At 40.0% G+C, this 20,995-nt stretch overlaps 2 protein-coding genes across 2 annotated transcripts; one reads left to right on the forward strand and one right to left on the reverse strand.

Annotated features, from left to right (window-relative positions):
- Nucleotides 1-373: 373 nt before the first annotated feature.
- LOC115950477 lies at nt 374-1,348 on the reverse strand. The gene has a single exon (XM_031067672.1). It carries the CDS (start codon nt 1,346-1,348, stop codon nt 374-376), a length of 975 nt encoding a protein of 324 aa, XP_030923532.1.
- Nucleotides 1,349-4,697: 3,349 nt separating this feature from the next.
- On the forward strand, nt 4,698-13,301 carry LOC115950485 (aluminum-activated malate transporter 2-like). The gene is made up of 9 exons (XM_031067681.1): nt 4,698-4,974; nt 5,155-5,295; nt 5,594-5,881; nt 6,069-6,169; nt 6,255-6,398; nt 6,676-7,151; nt 11,884-11,995; nt 12,620-12,889; nt 13,149-13,301. Exons 1-9 carry the CDS (start codon nt 4,698-4,700, stop codon nt 13,299-13,301), a joined length of 1,962 nt encoding a protein of 653 aa, XP_030923541.1.
- Nucleotides 13,302-20,995: the final 7,694 nt, after the last annotated feature.

Below are 20,995 nucleotides of genomic sequence, written 5' to 3' on the forward strand. Positions count from 1 at the left end.
GGAACTTAATCATTAGGTGGTAAGTTGAAGTTACCGCCTTCCAAGAATTGAGCGTGGGTCGTCCAAGGATAGTGTTGTAGGCAGACGAGCAATCGACCACCAAGAATGTTACGTCCTTGGTTATCTACTAAGGGTAATCGCCTACCATTATGAAAAATGTGACCGCGCCCAGGGGGAATACCCGGCCTCCTCCGAAGCCCACAAATGGGGCATTTGTCGGAATCAATCGCTCCCTGTCGATCATCATCTACTGGAACGCTGGGTAGTATAAAATATCTACTGAACTACCGTTGTCGATCAACACCCGGTGCATGTTGTAGTCTTCTACCTGTAAGCTGACGGCAAGCGCATCGTCATGTGGATGGTGAAGGCGTCATGCATCATCTTCTAAGAACCCGATTATGGGGCCTTCTCTTCGTGCTATCTTCGGCACAACTCCCGTCAGCTGAACATTTTGTACCATTCGAAGGTAGCTTTTGCAGGCCTTTTTGGATGACCCGGCGACAGCCGTTCCTCCTACGATCATCCTTATGTCCCCTATCGGGGGCTTTGGTCGCTCATTATCCCATCGGGGGTGTTGGTCTTGTGGGGGTGGATCCGTTTTCTCCTTGCTAACGAACTTCTGCAGTTTTCCTTGTCTGATGAGGGCCTCAATCTGCTGCTTTAGGTTATAGCAATCAGCCGTATCGTGACAATGGTCGCGGTGGAAACAACAATACTTATCCCTAGAACATTTGTTAGGATCACTCTTCAGCTTTCCCAGGAACGTCAAAGCCTCCTTGTCCTTGATTTGCATAAGGACTTGATCTATCGGAGCGGTCAACGGAGTGAAGCTCGTGAATCTTCCCCCCAGGGGCTTAGGGTGCCTCTCATCCCTTCGGTCTCCCGTCCTTGCTTTCTTTCGGCCTTGATCCTGCCGAGTGTCTTCCTGCCTCTCTTTTTTTTTTTGCCTCTCTTCTCGGGCCAACAGCACGTCTTCGGTGTTCATATACTTTGTGGCCCAATAAAGTACTTCCGACATGGTCTTTGGCTCGTTTTTATACAGGGAGAACAAAAACTTACTCTTCTTCAGCCCATTCGTGAACGCTGCGACAAGTATCTTATCATCGGTTTCGTCGATCAAGAGTGCCTCCTTATTGAAGCAGGATATGTAGGCTCTTAAAGTTTCATCCTCTCGCTGCTTGATACTCATCAAACAAGCCGTAGACTTCTTGTACCAATGGCCTCTGATGAAGTGCGTGGTAAATTGAGCGCTAAGTTCTTTGAAGGTGCTGATAGAGTTCGATGTCAGTCGGTTGAACCAAATTCTCGCCGCGCCCTTCAGCGTTGTAGGGAAGGCCCTACACATGATCGCGTCTGCTACTCCTTAAAGGTGCATCAGGGTCTTGAAGGTCTCTAGGTGGTCCAGAGGTCCCTGACCCCGTCATAACTGTCTATCTGTGGCATGTGGAACTTACTCGGCAGGGGGAAGGAGTTGACGGGGGCAGTGAATGGCAAGTCAGTTCGGTTGACAAGGTTGTCAAGATCACTGGACATTCGCCCCTTGAGAGCGTTCATCATAACCTTCATTTGTTCCTTCATCACCTGCATCTCTGCGATAATAGATGGCAGAGCCGTATCTGCGAGGGAAGGGAGGCTCATGTTCTGTCGCTCCGGTTTGCTCGGGGTGTTACTGGCCTGGGGTCCCTCTTGGTTTCTTCTGTCAGTGCTGGTTTCTTCTTGATCAGCTCCTTGGTTGTCCGGTGCTGCGTTTTTCTGGCGCAGCTGCTCTTCTAGGTCGCGATTTTGTGTAGTGAGGCGTTCCACAGCCGCGACGAGAGTCTTAACTTGCTTCTCGAGGGCGGTCATGGGTGGTTCCTCTTCTTGAATGTCGTTAGTGGTTGCCATTGAGCGGGTGAGCACCATGCAACTTTTGTCCGGGAAGCGGTAATATGACTTTACACTACACGAGTTCCCATAGACGGCGCCAACTGATGATGCCGAAAATATCACCAGTAAGCCACACGGTCCTTGCGCGCTCCAAATAGCACCTGCACAACAAAAAGAAAGGACCTAGTAGAGAGTACCAGTGTGGTACCAGCCAAATACCCTCTGAAGGTCAAGTCAGAACTATTCTCACTACTCTAGAGTGCTAGAGAGGGTAAATTATGCGTACCTTGGTTCGTGAGGGTGCTTGGGTTTTTTTAGTAGTAGGGGTTGACCCCTTTTCCTTGGAGTAGAAGTCTTTTCCTTATAGAAGTCTTCTTGGGCGTATTTTGCGGGATCCTTTCCATATAGGAATCCCTCTTAGGTTTCATAAAACGTGGAGGACAAGTCATTTACTTATACACACAAATGTGGTTAGCAAACATTCTTTGACTAGTGCCGTCAGCTTACATTATGCCTTCAGTCTTCATCCCGTCAGCTTCAGGATCACCCTTCAGCTTTATGATCCTGTCAGCCTCTGGGGGCCTCTGGTGCCTCTGCCTACATCTTTCGCCCGCCGTCAGTCATTAAATAAGGACCGACGGCCCAGTAGACATCGTCACTAATAAACCGTCGGCTTATCTTACTTGATCAATCTCTTTTATCCTTATCATTTGGAATCGATCACTTCAATGATTTATTGTAAAAGATGTGTCTATAAGCTTTCTCATAAACAAATGACATAAAAATCTTAACATTCTTTTCATTAATAAAAATAATGGAATTGTATATATGTTACTCTAATAATAAAAAAATTATTAAAATTTTTTTTAAAAAATTTGGTGTCGTATGGCGTACGCACGTAGGATTGTATTGTTTCCAATGGATAAGAGCATCCACATCAGTTGGTGGATACTCTTCTATAATACAAAAACTTCCTCATTTTACACATTTTGGCCAAAAAACCTCCCACATCAGCTCATGTAAAACTGTGTAAAATCTTCTAAAAATTTCCATGAGCTACAGTAACCGTGTATATATACACGGTTACTGTAGCTCGTCTATACATTATTATAATAATTTCTAATTTCGCTTGTTTTTTTCTCTCTCTTCTCTATCTGCACAACCAACACCCTCATCATCATCTGCTTCTTCCTCTGATACACACACTCCCACAGTCAAAATCAAAAATCAACCACAAAAATACAAAATCAACCACAAAATCACCCAGAAACACCACAGAACTAAACACACCCACACACGGACACACCAACGAAGACAAAGAGAGTGGATCGGAACTTGTGGCAGATCGGCGTGCTTGGATCAGCGTTCTTCTCACCGTGCTTGGATCGGAGACAGAGAGAGCGGATCAGCGCTTGTGGCAGATCGGCGTGCTTAGATCGAAGTGCTTGGATCGGCGTTCTTCTCGACGTGCTTGGATAGGAGACAGAGAGAGTGGATTGGCGCTTGTGGCGGATCGGCGTGCTTGGATCAGAGTGCTTGGATCGGCATTCTTCTCACCGTGCTTGGATCGGAGTTCTTCTCGGCGCAGTGCTCCTTGCTTGGATCGAAAGTTCAGAAAGTTTGGAATAGAGAGGAGTGAAAATCTTGGAATAGAGAGGAGTTTCAGAGAAACTCTAGAACAGAGTCTCGTGAGTGGAGAGAGAGAGAGGCTCGTGAGTGGAGAGTGGAGAGAGAGGGTTTGAGATAAAATAATAATAAGAAAAGTAAGAAAATGATTATTTAAAAAAATAAGATGGTAGAATAGATGAACTGATGTGGGTATTTTGTAAAAATGAATGTGTAAAATAGAAAAAGTCAGTTTTTAGTGTAAAAATGGGTGTGTATAATACACGAACTGATGTGGTTGCTCTAACAGCATTATCCAGAGCTACTTTGCACTTGTGTCAATTTTGCTTTTTCAACATTGATCTTTCAGTGAAATTTCCTTGTACTTGACCGTACAAATTAAAATAAAAGACAAGAATACGCACAACAGTAGCGGCTTCAAGGTTTTTTTTCTAGAGAGTTCGATAAAAAACATAAATTATACAAAATTTCAAATAAAAGATAAATTAAATATATCGACATCACCAAAAAAAAAAAAAAAAAAACAAAAAAAAAATCTTAATACATAAAGTTTTATAATTGTCTTCTACGATATTCTGTATTTCAAAATTATTGTATGAAATCTTCATTATCAATTCTACTAGCTATATCTGTTTCAATGTACATAGTCAAACAATCATTCATCCACTAATTTCCTATTTGATTGATTTATTTAAAATTTCTTAAGATATAAATGAGCTTTTTCTAAGGTTTAAGATTAGCAAATCCTAGTTTTGATGTTGGGCTAATTAAATTTTTTTCCCAAATTTTAGATCAACTTGGTTTGTTATTGAGATTTTCCTTTATGTTTAAAAAGGTTAAGATATTGTTAAGAATTAAGATAATCATATTTAAGTTTATTTCAATTGGGCTTAAGGTTAGGGGTTCAAATTTTTAACTGAAGTGTCAAAACAGGAAAAATAAGATAAAATATAAGATAATCATATTATAATAAATTTTTTTGAATCCAATTCAGGGGGTTCATTTAAACCCCTGGGCTCCAAGTGGAGCCGCCGCGGACGCACAACTGAAGCAATACTATATTTCAAGTCCTCTAGCATGTGCTCTCTCTTCGATCTTATAAATTAGTGGCCTGTAGAGCCCGTCGAAAGGCATCCGAAGCCTTTCATTTTCTCTCCCACCTTGTCATCATTTCATTCAAACTTGTCTGCCATAATTTAGCCATGGAGATGGTTAGTCCTGCAAGCCATGAGAAAGCAAGTGTGTGGTGGTGGTTCGAGGCCTTGCCTAAGAGGTTGACAGCCGAGGTGATTGAGACTGCTAGTAACACAAAAAAACTTGCCCAAGATGATCCGAGAAGAGTAACTCATTCGATAAAAGTGGGACTTGCACTCTCCTTGGTTTCATTATTCTACTACTATCAACCACTCTATGACAATTTTGGTGTTTCAGGAATGTGGGCTGTAATGACTGTGGTTGTCGTCTTTGAATTCTCTGTAGGTAAGTTGGTAACAATCATTTCTTTTTGGTAAAATCATTTAACTCGTTAAAAATTACAATTATATACTAAAGTACATCTAGGGGTGAAAACTTTAAATTTTCTTGCTTATACTTAAAGGAAAAGCATAGAATTCTAATAATCTGACCTTCTTTGACTATGCTTTCGATCGCACTTTTCAGGAGCCACTCTTGGAAAAGGTTTAAATAGGGCGTTGGCAACATTACTAGCGGGTGCTTTAGGACTTGGAGCATACCACTTAGCGAACCTATCTGGACACATAGGTGAGCCCATTTTACTTGGGCTCTTTGTCTTCATACAAGGTAAGCATATTTACTAAAAAAAAGTTGTATTTATTATACATAAATTGTTACATACAGTTTTACGCATTCGATTTTTAAACTAAAATATGACTTAAAATCATAATTTGGAAGTTGAAAATTATGATTTTAAGCTACAGTTTCAATTCAGAACTGAAATGACTATATATAATAGTTTGTATATAACAAGTAATTAGCCTTCGGTAACAAGTAATTAGCCTTCACCGAAATGTTGAATCATAAATTATATAATTAAGTCATTAACTATTTTATGCACTTGTCACATATATTGTATTGGCAGCTGCTACATCAACATTTGTACGGTTTTTCCCGAAAATCAAGGCCAGATATGATTATGGGTTGTTGATATTTATATTGACATTCTCCATGATATCTGTGTCCGGTTTTCGTGATAATGAGATATTAGAGTTGGCGCACCAGAGGCTATCAACAATTATCATAGGTGGCTCTTCATGTATTATCATCTCCATTTTGGTTTTCCCTGTTTGGGCGGGTGAAGATCTTCACAATCTCATTACTCTCAACATGGAAAAGCTAGCCAACTTCTTAGAACATCCATCTGTAATAGGTACAAATACACCATCGATTTATGCATATAATATAATTACCTATATGCCTAGAAAAAAAACACATAAAGAGATCTCTAACAGTCCTTTTTCTTATATCATAAACTAACATGCCAACAGTCCTTTTTTTTTTTTTTTTTATCACTCATCAATGAGCCTTTTTACTAACACAATCCAACAAATTTATAGAATACTTCAAAACATCAGAGAATGGAGAGTCTACTGACGACAAGTCGTTTCTGCAAGGATACATAAGTGTTCTCAATTCGAAACGTAATGAAGAATCTTTGGTGGGTAGAAACTAAAAAGTTCTCTCTCTTTCTCTCTGAAAATTATCATGAAGTGTTTGATATTCATCTTCTGTGTACTTGGCAGGCAAATTTTGCAAGATGGGAACCATGTCATGGCCAGTTCCATTTTCGCCATCCATGGAAACAGTACCTTACAATTGGAACCCTAACTCGCGAATGTGCAAACCGAATTGATGCGCTTAGTGGCCACCTCAACTCCGATATTCAAGTAATATTAAAACCCATATATCATATTTGATCATTGTCCAAATACACAGTACTTAAAACCAATTTAGGCACCTAATAACTAAAACAAGAAAATAAAAAAGAAAAAGTTTGTCAAGTTGATGACTAGGAATGACATTTTTTTTCATCAAAAAGTATATGCGTGTATGGGAAAAAGTAACAATAAAAAATAAAATTATAAGACACCCATTGCACATATGATTAGCCATACATATATACTTTCCTCACCTTAGTAATAGAATCCTCTGCTACCTTTGCAGGCAAAGCCAGAAATTTGCAGTAAAATCCAGGAGGCATGCACCACAATGAGCTTGGAAAGTGGCAAATGCCTAAGAGAATTAGCATGTGGAGTGAAAGCAATGACTCACCCATCATCGGCGAAACCCCATATTTCAAAAGCTAAAATTACAGCCAAGAAACTCAAATTGTTACTCAAGTCAAGCTTATGGGAACAAGATGCTGACCTCTTAGCAGTGATACCAAGTGTCACTGTGGCTTCACTACTAATTGATATTGTCAACTGCACAGAGAAAATCGCTGATTCTGTGCTTGAGCTTGCCTCCTTAGCACATTTTGAGAGTGTAGACCCTACTGTATCCCCAGAAAAATCACAAGTGGGACAAGGTGAACCAGATAAACCGCTCACTGAGATTGCTTGCCCTCAAGTTGTTATAATAGTTGATGGGTCCGAAAATGAAAATCCTCCGGGACCCTTGACTAATAGACACATTGAAATGTAAATATTTTACGAACATTTAATGATGATATTATACCTGAACTAGGTTATCGTAAAGTTCGGGTTTATAATTGAGTTAAATTCTTCTTCAATCAAACTGAAAAGAACTAATAAATTGTTCAAATTTACCCTAGCTATGATAATTTAATAGTAGCAATATTAAGAAATTTATTGCTTTCCCATGATATCTTACTTTGTTTCTTTACTGTAAATCTTTTTTTTTTTTTGAGGAACAACTGTAATTTTTTTTTTAATTTCAACAACGTGGGGCGCCTTAAATTGAATGGTTTATACCTTAAAGCTGATTTGATATAGTCATAGTAATGGCGAAACAGAATCTCATATAAGCTTATATGAGATTCTGTTTCGCCATTACTATGATTTTATCAAATCAGCTTTAAATTCTTTTTTACTATTGGGATTTTGTTTTTGTCATTAGAGATGTAAAATTTTTGTCCCATATCTTTGCCCATTGAGCCGCCTTTTGTTATTGGAATGGACCTACTAACATCTCTTTCTTTCCCTGATTGAGTTTTCCATCATAAAATTAGAGATAGGAATGAACCACTTTTCCTTTTTCTTAATATATATGTTTATTAAAAAAAAAAAAAAAGTAAAACCCTAAAATTAATTTTGGAGTGGCATAGGCTAAGTGTCCTTTGCTTCTTCATGGTATTTTGTGTAAGCGAGAGTACCTCTTTCCTGGGCAATGAAATTCAAGAAAAGTTAGGTATAATTTTGTAGATATTGTACTTTAAATTTTTTAATTAAGTTCAATTATATGGTTGCATTAACTAATAATTTTTTTTAATAAAAAATATATTAATTAATGCAGCTATATGGGAAAAAAAGTTTATTAGTAAATGCAATCACATGGTTTATTTTATTTTATTATATTTATGTAAAGATGTGCTGCATATGGAATACAAGTAAACCTTTTAGTTTTTGCTTAATAGCTTGGATCGTTACAACTCTAGTCATTTTTTTCTTTCCTCTTGTAGAACAAGGGAAAAAATTCAATTGGATCTCATAACCTATGATACCAATTAAGGGTCTGTTTGGATTGAGAGATGAGAGAGGGGGAGTGAAGGGAAGTCGCAAAGTATAATTAGCTAAAAATAGGTTAATTTTTTACCAACTCTACGATCTACTCTCTTTCCCTCCCTTCATCCAAACAGACCATAAATGAGCCTATTTGATATGGCTTCAAAGTGGAAATAAGCTAATTTTTTGTATTGTTTTGAAATACAACTTTTTTTTTTTTTTTACATAATATATTTTTTTTGGGGGGGGGGGGTATAAAACAACCTTTTCATTGTATAAATTGATAATAATCATAATATGATACAATTGATAATAATCATAATATGATACAAAATTATCAAGCTAAGAAATTTCAAACGGAATATTGGTCGATATGCTCTACTTGTTTATAGCCATATATTATGAAGTTCAACGACATATATGATAATCGTAGGAAATGGTGTGGGAAATTGCTTTGACTACTACAAATGCTTAAGGTAGCAAGTGGGCTCAGTGTCCACACTGACCACAAAAAATGATCATCATGAGCAGCGGTCAGCAGAAAAAGCAACAAATAATTAAAGATGTAAAGAGAAAATGTGCGGTTTGCATTGTCTTCCACTAGGTTCTCTTACTGGGTATATTAAACTATGTTTATTTTAGTTGAAATCAAAGGTAGTGAAATTAGCATAAACTTTGTCAGTGATTTGCAAGAGCATCTATCACTTATAAGACTCCACGACTCCACTACACTTATCATATACTAGTTTTGCGCTTTTGCCTATATATAATCCAATTTGCCTAGGTTTGACCTCTTAGTAGAAAATAACATTTTTAAACATATTAGCCTCTTTAAAACCATTCATTCTTTAAGATTAAAAGTGTGTTTGGATACCGCTTATTTTGCTGAAACTGAAAAATTATTACTGAAAATATTATAGATAGGAAAAAATTTAGATACAGTATTTTAGGTACTGTTCCTTAGGTTCTCCTCTTAAGATTCAACTATGTGACAACTTAACTAAAATATACACTTCCATCTCATAAGAAAAAATTCACATGACTAAATTTTAAGAGGAGAACCTAAGGAACAATACCTAGACCTAAGTCTTGCCCTTGTAGATAAAAGTAAAAGTTAATTGCAATGGTATAGTAGGATCATGAATAGTACTAAAAAGTATAACAAAACTTATAAATAGCAGTAAAAATAAATTAAGTAGAGAAATAATTTTAATTTTTAATTCTTACATGAACGCACACCGAATGGAAAAACGAGGACCAAAAATTGTAATGAAAGGCAATTCCGACAAAAAGGTCTAGTGGGGTGACACATCAACCGCAGATTCTTTTAAGATGTAAAGTATTCTCCGACTCTGACTTACGTTGCACATACCCATTTCTCTTCTTTAATTAGAGAGCCATTCACCATGTCTAGGATCTAGCACTGAATTAATTGATTGAAGAGTTTTTTTTTTTTTTGGTGGGGGGTTGGGGGTGGGTGTAAATATTGAAGAGCTTGTGGCTTTTGTCTTAACTCTTAAGCTCCCTTCATATTGAACTTTTTTTTTTTTTTTTTTTTTTGAGAAGCAAAATTTAGTAAGATCACGATGTTGATTTTAAAACGTTAATGAAAATCATATTGAACTTTCAAGAAGCTTGGTAGCCCTAATTTTGGAGTGCAAGGCATTCACAATTAATACAATCTACCTACATAAGAAAATATTAACTTGCTTGGAACTAAGGCACCCCAAATTTCAATCGTCTTGGGTCCAAGTGGGGTGGGGGGAAGATGAATATCTCTAAAATTTGAAGGAAGCTTCAAGTTTTGAGAAAATTTCTCTTCTTCAATATTTCGTCCTAAAAGGAAAATTTAATAAGATCACGGTGTTGATTTTAAAACGTTAATGAAATTAGTCAACTTTAAGAAATTAACAAATTATGTAAGTTAGATTGATTTCCTATTAATTTTTATAACTTAAACATGTCACCGAGAAAGTCATAAAGCATCAAATAAAGAACAAAGAAAATATCATATCGAAGTAAAAAAACTCAAGGAAAACAAGTCAAGAGAAAAACTACTATGAGGTTTAACAGCCACCCCAAGGAAAATTCCCTATTTAGAATCAAATTCTTTACCACCTAAATTAACCCTAATTTCTAAATGTTACTTCCATTAGTGATTTACTCACTTTACCACATGTAATTCCAACCAAGTTAAAATTCCTCTATCATGAATTTCCCTCATGAACTCCGTTCGTGAATTCAAGTTCCTCTTGAAGATCTGAGCTCTGCAACAAACTGTACATGCCTGAATTCCCTTAAAGGATTGGACTTGGAATTGGGCTGATAATTAATTTATATAGTAGTTAATAGGTTTCCTACTATAGGTAATTCCTAACCGAGCTTTGGTGATGTACCACCTTATCCTTGTAAAATTACCCTCCATCTCTCTTTAAGCTACTCTCCGTATTTTGGTGTTCTCTCTCTCTCTTTCTTTCTCTCCCTTTTCACTCCCAATGACCAACCCCATTCTCTTCTCTTATTTATTTCTTAAGGCTAGTGGGATGCTCATGATTACCATCTAGTTCCATTTGTGTGAGTGGGGGCCCAAATTGATTATTCCTGACAAGGAATATGCTTCATGGGAAATGCTGTCAATGGTGTTAGAACTGGTTCCAGCCTCTAAAAGATTGCTCGGCGGCGATATTCCCCAGAGCATTACCGAGCTATCGAGGTCATGGGCCACCCATTGTAGGGATATCTACCGACCATGTTATATATGGGCAACATTAGCATGCTGAGCTTATGTCTAGTGAACTGGTCATGGTATTGGGCATGGGTTTGAGAATATTTATAGACTTGTCTGGGCCGAGGCCCAAAACCAAATGGGCTTGTGGATGTATGTCGTACAATAGTCCCCATTTGATTCGTGTCCGGCAACCGGGGACAAATCAAGGACTCTCCTTGGTAAGCCAGAAATTCCTCTGGAAGCCTAACCGTTAGTTATTAATGATGAATAAGACAATTATTAATAACTCTTCAAAAGAAGCATTATGACCGCCTGTTAAATTCAGCTGTAATCCTGACCTGACGGTTCGTGAACCGAGGTCACACGTGTGGGAGTTATGAAAAGTAATTTGAAAAGACCTTTCCCACCCCTTTTTCATTAAATGCCTTTTCCCTATAAATAGTGTTTTCCTACTCTTCATATCATTTTTTTATGCCCCTACTCCCTTAAGTTCTGTATTGCCGAGCATATTCTTCTTGCTGTGCATAGATTCTCCAACCAACATCCCAAATTCCTAGATCCCATAGTAAGTTTCTTGACTCACTCCTTTCCTTTATTCAATTTCATTTTCCTATTCTAGAATTAAGAATGGGTTTCTCTCATCTTCTTGACATCGAGGCAGCCTTAGCCAATTTTGGGGTGCTTTTTTGCCATCCCTAATGATGTAGAAATAGCATATTGTCATGAGGGCAATATTGCCCTTCAGCGATGTCCCCAAGTAATATTTTTTCCATTAATGTCTATCTAAGAGGGCGATGTTAGGTTTCTCGTGAACCCTTTATTACTTAGAACTCTTAGGTTTTGTTGCCTATGTCCTAACCAACTTCCATCCAACTTTTGCCGAGTAGTTAATTGTGTCAGCCAGTTAAACCAGTTTTACAACTTACAATTAGACCAACATGACATAAATTACATGTATAGTTTGTGTGGTAACGATAAGACCGGGTGCTGCCTGAAAATTAGAGATAACCAGGTATGGTTGATATCTTACCTGCCAGATTCTAATAGGAACTCGGTAGGAGAGTTAGTTCGGGTGAGTGGCAATTGGCATTCCAATGAACTCACCTGCTCGATCTCACCATGAAACGTTGGTCTGTACCGAGTACGTCATATTTCTTTTAATTAACTCTATAGAATTACTATTGTTGATTGTATAATATATGATTTTTATTTTGCCTTCGCGTAGATGGTAAAAAGTTCGTGCCGGACCTTAATGCCGTACATGTGAGAGACCTCAACTTCGTGCTTAGGTCAGAGATTTTTGTTCATTTAGACGGGCAATTAAGAGCCTCCCATCTCATCCTCGGTGTTACCCTAGTCTACTTCAGCTACTAACCTTACAGGCAGGCCTTAACAGTAGGTAGCCCACTGCTATCCTACATAGACGTGCAGCTCAAAGGATTCTTCCCTCCAAGGCTGATAGTAGGTGAGGCTCGAGACCTTGGCCCCCATTTGGTAAGGGTAGGTTTGTTAGTACCTGCAAGAGACGGTTCAGCTGACACTGTCTTTAAACGCCGGACTTTACATACACCAGTTGAGGAATAACGGATAGAAGCGCTAACAGCCGAGCAGGTAGTGGTAGAATCAGTTAATCCATTTGGTACCAAAGCCAAAGAAACTAAGGAATAAATGGTTGTTCGTAGAAATATGTCTGCAGCTCGATTTTTGCTTGGCGGTCGTCCTACCGCGTAGCAATAACAACAACAACAGACTCCCTCGCCTCCCTGTAACTGCAAAAGGCCCTGTGAGACTGAGAAGGCCCAAGGAGACTCCCCTGAGGACTCCTACTCCCCTCAAGGAGCCTACTGGTGGCACCTGCCCTACTGTGCAGGTCGGGTCTAACGTGACTTCTTCTTCTTCTATTCCTACAACTGGGTGGCACACCACATTCATGCTTCGTAGCGAGCCTTTGCCTGTGACTTCCACCGTAAGGAACTGGGCCCAAGGTGAGGGGAGACAAATTGCTCGAGGCCTTAGGCAGGCTCTTTAGCTACTGGATGATGTGAAATACTTTGTTGGTGGGACTAATGAAGCCCTTGTTGTTTGGTTACAGTGGCATACTATTGCGATTTTAATTCCCCTTCACTTTTTAATTTTTGTTATTTTACTCTAATATTCCTTATACAAACAGTAACACTTCTTGGGCAGGCTGCACAATTGGCCTATATGATAGAGGATAACTGAAGGATGTTGCCGAGGAAGTTGACAAAGAGAAGGCATTGAAGAATGTGGCTGAGGCTGCCGTAAAGGAGAAAACTTCTATGGTAGAGAATGCTGAGGCACAGGCACAGGAGGCGGAAAGGGCCCAGGCACAAGCTGATAAGCAAAAGGTAGAGTAGAAGTCAAGCTGGGGGAGGCCAAGCTTAGGGTAGTCAGCGCCAAAAGCATCGTCACGGCTAGGGACAAAGAGATAGCCGAACTCAAAGCTGCCTTGGAAGTAGCTGATGGGGTTCAACGATGTTGAAAACTCGGCCAAACCGGTTATGTTTAAAAACAGGAAATTTGGGTTCGGCAAAGGGTGGATGGCAGTAGTGTCGGCAATGGGATTACATGAGGATTCCCCTTTTAGGAACCCCGACCAAATCCCCTACTCAGAGCCACCCTGCCCACAACCCAAAATCCTACTACTATTGAGGCTGAGGATGAAGATACTCCGAGCATGAGGGAGTTAGTGGAAACTATTGACTCTCATGCTGAGTTAATAGACTTGGAATCACTAGCAATCCCATCATTGTGCCGATCTCAACATAGCCGCATCTCGAGCACTCCAATGCCCCACCTCCCGTGAACTTCAACCTCATGCAGCCAAAGCAGCCACAAAACCCCATTGTTTAAATTATTACTTGTTCTATCTTATGCTTTATTTTCATGTTTGTTTTCTTTGGTCAATTAGTTAAGTTTCCCCAAAATCACCGGGTTGAGGTGATAAAACAATGTCAGTTTTAAGAATTTTATACCTGAAGTAAACTCTTAATGATATTATTTGCATGACCTAAACTATTTTAGGCTTGGTTTTTACTTATTCTATATGTTTAGTATAAAACCGAGTAGAGGTTCCACTTAATCGGGGGTGGGAAGTTAAAATTTACATTCTTAAGAAGTATAAAGCTTTACCGTGATTGATACTTATGTTCGACTGATTGGTCATTAAGATGGGCTAGAATTCACCCTTGGGCTTGACCTTTAGAGAAAATTTATAGGACGGTACCCACTTGGTCAGTAACCAGGACTAAACCAACCTCAATTTTGTCCTTAGGAAAGATAGAAAGAACGCTTTCCACCTGGTCTGCGATCGGGATCGAACCGAACACAGGCTTTTGTTCTTAGAAAAATAAAGATAAGGTTTCCACCTGGTTGGTGACCAGGATCGAACCGAACACAGGCTTATGTCCTTAGAAAATAGATATAAGTTTCCACTTGGTTGGTGACCGGGATTGAACTAAACATAGACTTCTGTACTTAGAAAATAGATATAAGGTTTCCACCTGATCGGTGACTAGGATTGAACCGAACATAGGCTTTTGTCTTTAGAAAAATAGGGATAATGGAAGTATTTTAACTTTTGTATATTATACACATAGATACTGTTCTTTACATGGCCATTTGTACAAAACTTGTAATTTCTCCTATAGCTAATGGTAGAACCTTCTCAAATTTTGAACATTCCATGGTCGGGGAAGTGGCCTTTCATTCATATCTTCTAAGTAGTACGCTCTGGTTCTAGCAATGGCAGTAACCCTGTACGGTCCTTCCCAATTTGAAGCCAATTTTCTGGCATTGATGTCCCGTGTGTTTCCTACTGCCTTTCACAACACTAAGTCTTCAGCGCTAAACTCCCTCCTCTTCATATCCCTGTTGTACCGTTGAGCAAGTTTTTGCTAATATTCTACTAGCCTTATGGTTGTTGACTCCCGGTATTCCTCTAACGAGTCCAGCTGTTTCACCATTAACTCATTATTCTCTGTAAGGGCAAATCTTGAAACCTGAGCACTGCACAAGTTTACTTCGGCCAGTATGACTACTTCACCTCCATACATTAGTGAAAATGGAGTCCCTCCCATAAATCTTCTGGGAGTTGTTCGGTAAGCCCACAAAACATTGGGTAATTCCTCAACCCACCTACCCTTATTACCTTCCAAACTTTTCTTCAACCCATTCACATTTGCTTTGTTAGTGGCCTCAGCTTGACCATTGCTTTACGGATACGTTAGGGTTGAATACCTGTTCTTAAGGCCGAGGTCGCTACAGAACTTGTGAAAAGTTTTACTGTCAAATTGCAACCCATTATCATATACTAAGGATTCGGGTACTTCAAATCTTGTCACTATATTTTTCCACATAAACTTCTTGACATCTACATCTCGTATATTGGCTAATGCTTCAACTTTTGCCCACTTGGTGAAGTAATTCACGGCTATTAAGACAAATCTTCGGTTTCCTGTAGCCCGAGGGAACAGACCGATGATATCTAGCCCCCATTGTGCAAAGGGCAATGGATTATTGATGGGATTCAAACTCCCTGCTGGTTGATGTATCAATGGGGCATGCTTTTGACACTATTCACACTTCCGACATATTCGGCAGCATCCTTATGCATTTGCGGCCACCAAAATCCCTAGGTCATTGCTCAGTGGGCTAATGAGCATCCTCCAACATGACTACCGCAGATCCCCTCATGAAGCTCAGTTAAGAGCTCATTGACCTTGCTGGGGTGTAAAAACTGAAGATATGATCCTCTGAAAGACCTCTGATACAGTTTGCAGTTTACTGATAGCCAATACCGAGTAGCTACTCTATGTAGCCTCTCTGCTTCTTTCTCATCAGTTGGCACACAGTCCTCGGCCAAAAAGTCAATGATCGGGTCCATCCAGCAAGGTTTGGACACCTTAACAGTTGAGACATTCACCCTTGCATCAATACTAGGTTCTACCACCACCTCCACCTTGATTAACCGTGGTACCTCCTCTGTTAACAATGATGCCAAGGTGGCCAAAGAGCCTGCATGTCAGTTTTGCCCTCGAGCAATTTGAATCACCTTCACCTTTTGAAAGTGACTTATGGTCTACTTTACTAACTGTAAATAATTAATCATCCGGGGATCTTTGTCTTCAAAGCTACCCTCCACCTGGTTGATGACCAACCAAGACTCAAAATAAACTTCAACTTCCCGTGCCCCTAAATCTAGAATAGCTCTCAGTCCGACATGTAGGGCCTTATACTCATCCTCATTGTTAGAGGCTTTAAAGCCCAATCTAAGAGAATGCTTTACCCGTATCCCTTCCAGCGTAATAATAACAACCTCTGCCCCCACTCCCAAGGCATTGGAAGCATCGTCAATGAATACCCTCCATGGCCGAACTTTTACATGGCAAACAATCTCCAGCTCCCTTTTCAGGGAAAATTCTGCAATAAAGTCAGCAAGAACTTGCCCATTCATCGAACTTCTAGGTCTATAATGTATATCAAAATAACCCAACCGAGTCCCCCACTTGGCTATCCTGCTTGTGAAATCAGATCTTTTCAACAAGGATTGCAAGGGATACTCAATTAGCACATAAACGGTATGGGCTTGAACATAATGGGGTAACTTCCTCGTGGTATGCACCAATTCTAATACTAACTTTTCTAGAGGCAAATATCTTGTATTGGCATTGACCAAGGTTTTACTAATGTAATAGACAGGTTGTTGTACACCTTGATCCCTCACCAACACGGCACTCACAGCGTGCTCAGACACCAAGAGATACATAAACAAATCCTTACTGGGCTCTAGGGTTGACAAAATTGGAGCTCGTACCAAATACTCCTTTAAATCCTGGAAAGCCTTTTCACATTCCTTAGTCCATTGGAATCCTTTCCATATTTTTTAGAAGCTGATAGAATGGACGACATCGGTCTGCAAACTTGGAAATGAACCGGTTCAACGTGGCTAACATGCCGATCAACACTTGGATCTCCTTTGGATTGCTTGAAGACTTGAGGCGTTCTATAACACTGATCTAACCGGGATTCACTTCTATTCCTCAATGGGTAATCAAGTATTCGAGAAACTTGCCAGCCCTCACTCCAAAGGCACACTTATCAGCATTGAGATGTAACTTGTGCCGTCTAAGCACTTTAAATACATTAATAAGGTCACCGATGTGCCCCTGCTCCTCTTTACTTTTCACTACCATATCATCAATGTATGCCTCCACTGTATGTCCGATCTTTTCCCTAAACATTCTTGTCATCATCCTTTGATAAGTGGCCCTTGCATTTTTCAGGCCAAAGGCATCACGGTGTAATGATAATTAGCATCAGGAGAGATGAATGCCATCTTTTCCTGATCCTCAACGGCCAGGGCATTTTGATGGTAACCCTAAAAAGAGTCCAGGAAACTTATCCTCGGGTGTCCATATGTTGCATCTACCAGCTGATCAATCTTCAGCACAGGAAAAAGGTCTTTCGAGCATGCTCGATTTAGATTGGTAAAGTCTACACACACCTTCCATTTGTCGTTTTTCTTTTTCACAACCACGGTATTTGCTAACCATTTGGGAAGAAAACCTCCTTTATTGCTCCTTCTTTTAACCGTTTCGCCTCTTGTTTAACAACCTTCACATGTTCTTTAGCCGACTCCTCAACTTTTGCTTCTTTAGGGGAAAAAGCAGATCCACATTAAGTTAGTAAACTATAAATTTTAAATCTACCCCGGGCACCTCGTATGGACTCCAAGCGAATACTCTATGCTTTGTACCAATAACAACATCTCTACCTTATCTTTATCAGTCACACCTGCTCCTATTTGGAAACTCCTATTTTCATCTGGTAATACACTCACCTTTATCAACTTCTCGACACAACTAGCCCCATTTTCCTCTAGGGATTCCTGTAATTGCTATAAAGGAAACTCCTTAGACTCCTTTTATTTAATCTCTTGGTTAATAGCAGCTACTAGGCATTGTCTTGCCACTTGTTGGTTTCCCTTTACTGTAGCAATACCATGTTCGGTGTGGAATTTGACTTTGACATGCAATGTGGACAGGACTACTCCCATTGCATGAATCCATGGCCTTCCGAGAATTGCCGTATATGGGGAAAACAAATTGATCATTATAAAGGTCACCATCACTTCTTTACCTTCCATATTCACGGGGAGCGAAATCTGCCCCTCTAGGACCACCATCCGACCATCAAATCTAACTAGGGGTGTTTCATACTTAGATAGGTCTTCGTTCTTCAAACCGAGCCCCTTAAACAAGTCGAGATACATCACTTCGGCTCCACTCCCTTGGTCCACTAATACTCTTTTCACTATGAAACCGTTTATCGAAGCTGTGACCACTAATGCATCATTACGAGGCTGAGTTGTTCCCTCCAAATCATCGTCATTAAAGGCAATGGACTCCTAGGTATACTTTAGCCACTTCTTGAAGGGTTGCTTGTCCTGACAATTTTCCATCGGAACCACGGTCAATACCTCCTTTCTTCTGGTCACTAAGCGGCATGTATGACTTCTATCACACCTAAAGGGGGCGAGAGAGGATTCCCCCTAGGTTGGGAACCTTGTCTAGTATCTTGAGTCCTGGGTTCTACAACAAACTCCTTTACATGCCTCGACCTCACCAATTGTTCCAAGTGGTCTTTCATCACCTTGCACTGTTCAGTGGTATGCCCTTTGTCCCGATGATAAGTGCAATACAAATTCTGATTTCTTCTCAATGGGTCACCCCTCATCTTTTTCGGCCACTGAAAGTATAACTTGTTCTTAATTCGATCCTAAATTTTATGCATGAGCTCCTTGAACGTCACGTTGACCTCTCCTGCTCACATGCCTGGTTCCTGGATCCTTAAATCCCTCCGGGGTCTTGATTGAAAACTGCCTTGTCGGGATTGATTTGTGAATAGAGCCTTCCCTTTGTTCTACTGCCAATCATCCTCCAGCATCCTATACTCCTCAATACGCCTCATTAATTGCCTCATATCCTTGGGAGGCCTCTTCGTCAGCAAATCTCGTAATTCAGAATCCTTGGGCAATCCTAACCGAAAAGTGTTTGCTATGATTTTTTCATTACCCCTACCGATCTTGTTGTACAATTCCCAGTACCTACCGGTATAACTTCGAAGAGTTTCCCTGGCTCCCATCTTCATAGACAACAATGCATCTACGGGCTGTGGTACACGGCTACATGTCGTAAACCGGACCTCGAACTCTTGAATTAATTCTCCGAAGCTGTGAATCGAACCCTTCCTCAGCCTGTTGAACCATCTAAGAGCAGTGGGTCCAAGACTTGATGGAAACACCCTACACATCAGTGTGTCATTAAGATTATGTAGAGACATAATCTAAATGTAATGACTTACATGCTCTATTGGATCCGTCTTCCTGTCATAAGAGTTAAACAGGGCCCAGGAAAACCTGCCCAGCATCGGTGCCCGTTCAATCTCCTCTAAGAAAGGTGACCAAGTAGCTCTACACAATACTCGGCTCACAGCATCCATTGCAACATTCCTGGGTCGTCGCCCTTCCGGGGAAGTCGAGTCCCTATCTGCATATTCTCGAGACCGCTCCTTATATCGATGGGAGCCAGATAGATGGGATGCCTCTTCATGACTACTCCTTACGCTTGTTGACCCCTCTGCATGCTCTTCATGGTTTCTTCTCCGACGCCTACCTCGTGCTTCTAACTCTAAATCCCTAACTAGTCTATGCAAGTGTTTGAGCTCTTCATCCCTTCTATCAAAACATTCGTATCCGGAGGTGGCAGACACTGATCGGTATGTTTGAAATGATCCTCCCTCGGACTAGAATGCTCTTCTGCTTGCTCGTATCTCCGGTCTTCATCTCTTTTGTGCCTCCTTTCTCGCCAACTAGAGCCTTGAGAAGTCCCTCTAGAGCCACTTTTGGTGTAACTTTCTGAGTGTCTCCCAGACATCCTCCCTGTGTGAACCTTGGCAGAACTACAACTATGTAAGAGATCCCCATAGACGACGCCAATTGTATGAGCCCGAATTCCCTTAATGGATTGGACTCGGAATTGGGCTGACAATTAATTTATATAGTGGGTAATGAGTTTCCTACTATGGGTGATTCCTAACTGAGCTTTGGTGATGTACCACCTTATCCTTGTAAAATTCTCTTCCCTCTCTCTCTAAGCTACTCTTCATATTCTAGTGTTCTCACTTTCTCTCTTTTTATCTCTCCCTTTTCACTCCCAATGACCAACCTTTTCTTCCCTTTCTCTTCTCTTATTTATAGCTTAAGGCTAGTGGGATGCTCATGATTACCATCTAGTTCCGTTTGTGTGGGTGGGGCCCAAATTAATTATTCATGACAAGGAATAGGCTTCGTGGGAAATGGTGTCAATGGCGTTGGAGCTAGTTCTGGCCTCCAAAAGATTGCTCGGCGGCGATTTTCCCCAGGGCATTATCGAGCTGTCGAGGTCACGGTCCACCCACTATAGAGATATCTACCGACCATGTTATGTATGGGCGGCATTAGCATGCCGAGCTTACGTCTAGTGAACCGGTCATGTTTTTGGGCTTGGGTTTAAGAATATTTATGGACTTGTCTGGGCCGAGGCCCAAAACCAAATGGGCCTATGGATGTATTCTGTACACAAACCTTAGGATGACTTCAACCTTGATATGCACTATGGTAGCAACAACACAATAAAATATTTTCTCTATTAGTTACTAAACTCTTTGATTAAATATTGGAGGCTAGGGTTTTCTCGCTTAATAGCACAAGCTATTTCTGCATCTACCACCTTACTGTAAGTCATGCATAATATGCTTTTTAAATTAGGGTTACAAAAACACAACTCAACATCTGGCTTAATGTAAAATGTGTCATATCAAAAAATGAGTTCTTGATCTAATAATAGCTTAAAAGTACAATATTATCTTAGTTTTGGTAGGCATTATAACATCTATTTTGTGTTTATTCCCACACTTATAAGTAAATAAGAGAATTTGCAAATTCTTCTAAAATATACTCATCACATGTTCTTTTTTTTTTGTTCTTTTTTTTTTGTTTTTTTTTTTTTTG

This window comes from Quercus lobata, chromosome 1 (genome assembly GCF_001633185.2).
Source record: "Quercus lobata isolate SW786 chromosome 1, ValleyOak3.0 Primary Assembly, whole genome shotgun sequence".
NCBI classification, from domain to species: domain Eukaryota; kingdom Viridiplantae; phylum Streptophyta; class Magnoliopsida; order Fagales; family Fagaceae; genus Quercus; species Quercus lobata.

Coding starts and splice junctions, on each gene's coding strand:
- LOC115950477 (XM_031067672.1), bottom strand. CDS start 1,348: ATGTGTAGGGCCTTCCCTACAACGCTGAAGGGCGCGGCGAGAATTTGG.
- LOC115950485 (XM_031067681.1), top strand. CDS start 4,698: ATGGAGATGGTTAGTCCTGCAAGCCATGAGAAAGCAAGTGTGTGGTGG. Junction 6,170..6,254: donor AACGTAATGAAGAATCTTTG/GTGGGTAGAAAC, acceptor TGTACTTGGCAG/GCAAATTTTGCAAGATGGGA. Junction 12,890..13,148: donor CTTTGCCTGTGACTTCCACC/GTAAGGAACTGG, acceptor GGATAACTGAAG/GATGTTGCCGAGGAAGTTGA.